General features: G+C 37.2%; 1 protein-coding gene across 1 annotated transcript; it reads right to left on the bottom strand.

Annotated features, from left to right (window-relative positions):
* On the bottom strand, positions 1 to 2,440 carry LOC102589889 (glutathione gamma-glutamylcysteinyltransferase 1-like; the record flags this gene model as incomplete). The annotated part of the gene is given in 5 exon segments (NM_001288379.1): positions 1 to 220; positions 785 to 836; positions 1,232 to 1,395; positions 1,582 to 1,820; positions 2,408 to 2,440. Coding segments are annotated over 5 exon segments (708 nt in total), but the record flags the coding sequence as incomplete, so codon positions are not given.

Here is a 2,440-nt window from a genome sequence, read left to right as displayed (position 1 = left end):
CTAGCCTTCCTTTCTCCTCTTCACTCAGCTTTTGACCATTCTCCTCTTGCCTTCGAACTTCTGCTACCCACTTTATGAATTCAGCAAAATTGGGAGGTAGATTTGAAAGAAGAGTAGAGAGAACATCTTTTATGTCCTTCACATTCTCAGAACTTAGGAGGACAGGAAGATCATCCATCAAATGCTTTGAGATAGAGACCCAACTCTCATGTTTACAACTCTGTAAGAGCACACTATTCAGAATGCATGAATAGTCACAGAAAGGAGAAAATCCAAGAGTATTTCGACAAAGTACATTCTTCCCTCTTTATAATAGAATATATCACATAACAAAGTACATATTAATTAGTTCTAAAGGACAATATTGTCAAAATCCATAAATATTGCAATGACATCATGGTTCTGAAGCAAAAGTTCAAGCTAATCTCCTGTCACTAAGACCAATTCCCAAGTATTTGACAAAGATGCCATCATTATGTTCTAGCATGTAATAAAATAGGTTAAAGAAGTGGTTTACAACAATCTGACCAAGCCGGTGTAATGAAAAGGATCAACTAGCAAAGGGACTAGCAGGCAGTAATAGGAGCTTGACTACATCCTTGTGTTACCAAAATTCCAATACCTTTAGCCACTAATGAAAACATTATTCAGCTAAACAAGAGGAAAATAAGAAAGCTTATGAGAGATTCAGATTTTGAATTGAATAGAAGTTGCTTGTTGTAGTTTATCCTAAGGAGTTTACTTATAAAACCAAGTGGTATAATACGAGCTACTTAAGCCTTACCAGGGTATATAGCAGTGCAGGAGCTCTATGAAGCTTAGAGACAAGCATAAACCTGAAAATTATGTGTTTGCACATAAGTCACTGAAATCCATGCTGCAAGTATGAGATGGAGTAAGAAGGACCGCTAAATTTGGACAGAAGAGGAATAGGAAAAGAAAAAAATGAAGAGAAAAAACAGTTATATTTGAAGAAGACCAGAAGCAGTGCTGAAACAGTTGAGCAATCAATTTCTTTGATTTCCAATTTTCATCTTTAATATAAGAGGGAAGACCAAATCACATAGTAAAACATCTTCCTCTACATATTTATATTCCTAAGCAAATGCTTAGAAATTATCAGTTGACAGCTAAAAAGCATGAATGAGACGCTGTTCAAGGTAAGGCGGATGTCAACAGCTTATAATGAAAATCAAGATATATCACACTGTAGCTATGTGGAATTATATACCCCCTATGTAATCCTGTAGCTTCATCAATTGTGTTCATGGCTTCCCAAAGGAGAGGGACGGGAACCCAGTGAGGGGGATATTTAAACCTTGCAACATCTAGAATCAGTGCCATATCCTTTTCCGCGTGATAACCACCAATAGGTGAAAAGTGGCCTGAACCTGTCTGCCATAAGATTCAGAAGAGATGTTCCAATCTTCAGGATAAGTCAAGAAGGGGTACTATAAACCTTCATAAATAAACAATTAGCAATATTACCAATAATATTCCTGAGGGACCAAACTCCCAATACAACAATATACTTCTTCACAATGATAAGCAGGAGCATAGAGAAGCTATGTTTATATTTACCTGTTTAAAAAGTCCTCGATGATAAGATGAGATCAGATGACAATCATCACTAGTTGTGCAGGCCATGATATGTTTACGGAAGTCATCAATGGTGCTAAGATTAGAGCGAAAAGCTTCCACCTTCGCTCCTGCACAGTGAGCCAAACATACCACTTTCCCAAAGGAGATCCCTTTAGCTTTAACCTTCTCCAATGGCTCACAGCAGTCCAACATGGATTCATCGAACCATCTCCAAGGCCCTGACAGTTTGTTGAAGCTGATAAGATAAAAGCAGCGACATTGTACGACACTAAAAACGAGCTCATTGACGTAAGCAGAATAGGACAAGGATATGACCAACCAAGTTTGAAAGAATAGAACGTGCAGCATCAAATAGTTTCAGGTGATGAAAGCTAAGAACGTAAAAGCTGTCCTCAATTCACTAAACTCCTTTTTTTCAACCTTTGACTCTTGAATATCAGTAGACAATAGTAACAAAGTATAACCCTGATATATAAAAGTGGCTAGGTTTCATGTTGAGTGCTAGATGATCTGAGAGTGATGTCAATGCATCACAACAAATCATATCAACTTACAACGCTCAGAGACAAGGCACCAACAACTCTGTGCTTATATTTTATAACTAACATGAGCAGGGGATAGGCAAAAATTATTGGAAAATACAAACATAAAGACATTTTCATCAAAGAAAATAAACATAAAACTTAAAAGGAGCCCAAGACCTTATTAACAATTCAGGAGATAAGGCCATGAAAAAGTGAAGATCACAATCATGAGGAAGGATAGGAACACAACTTCAGTAGATGATAGGTTATAGGAGAATTACCTTTCCATTTTCTTCCGGGATCAATAGCAAGGG

This window comes from Solanum tuberosum, unplaced genomic scaffold (assembly GCF_000226075.1).
Source record: "Solanum tuberosum cultivar DM 1-3 516 R44 unplaced genomic scaffold, SolTub_3.0 contig00365, whole genome shotgun sequence".
Lineage (NCBI taxonomy): Eukaryota > Viridiplantae > Streptophyta > Magnoliopsida > Solanales > Solanaceae > Solanum > Solanum tuberosum.
Note: the sequence above shows the minus strand (reverse complement) of the source record. Positions and strands in the feature narration are given on the sequence as shown.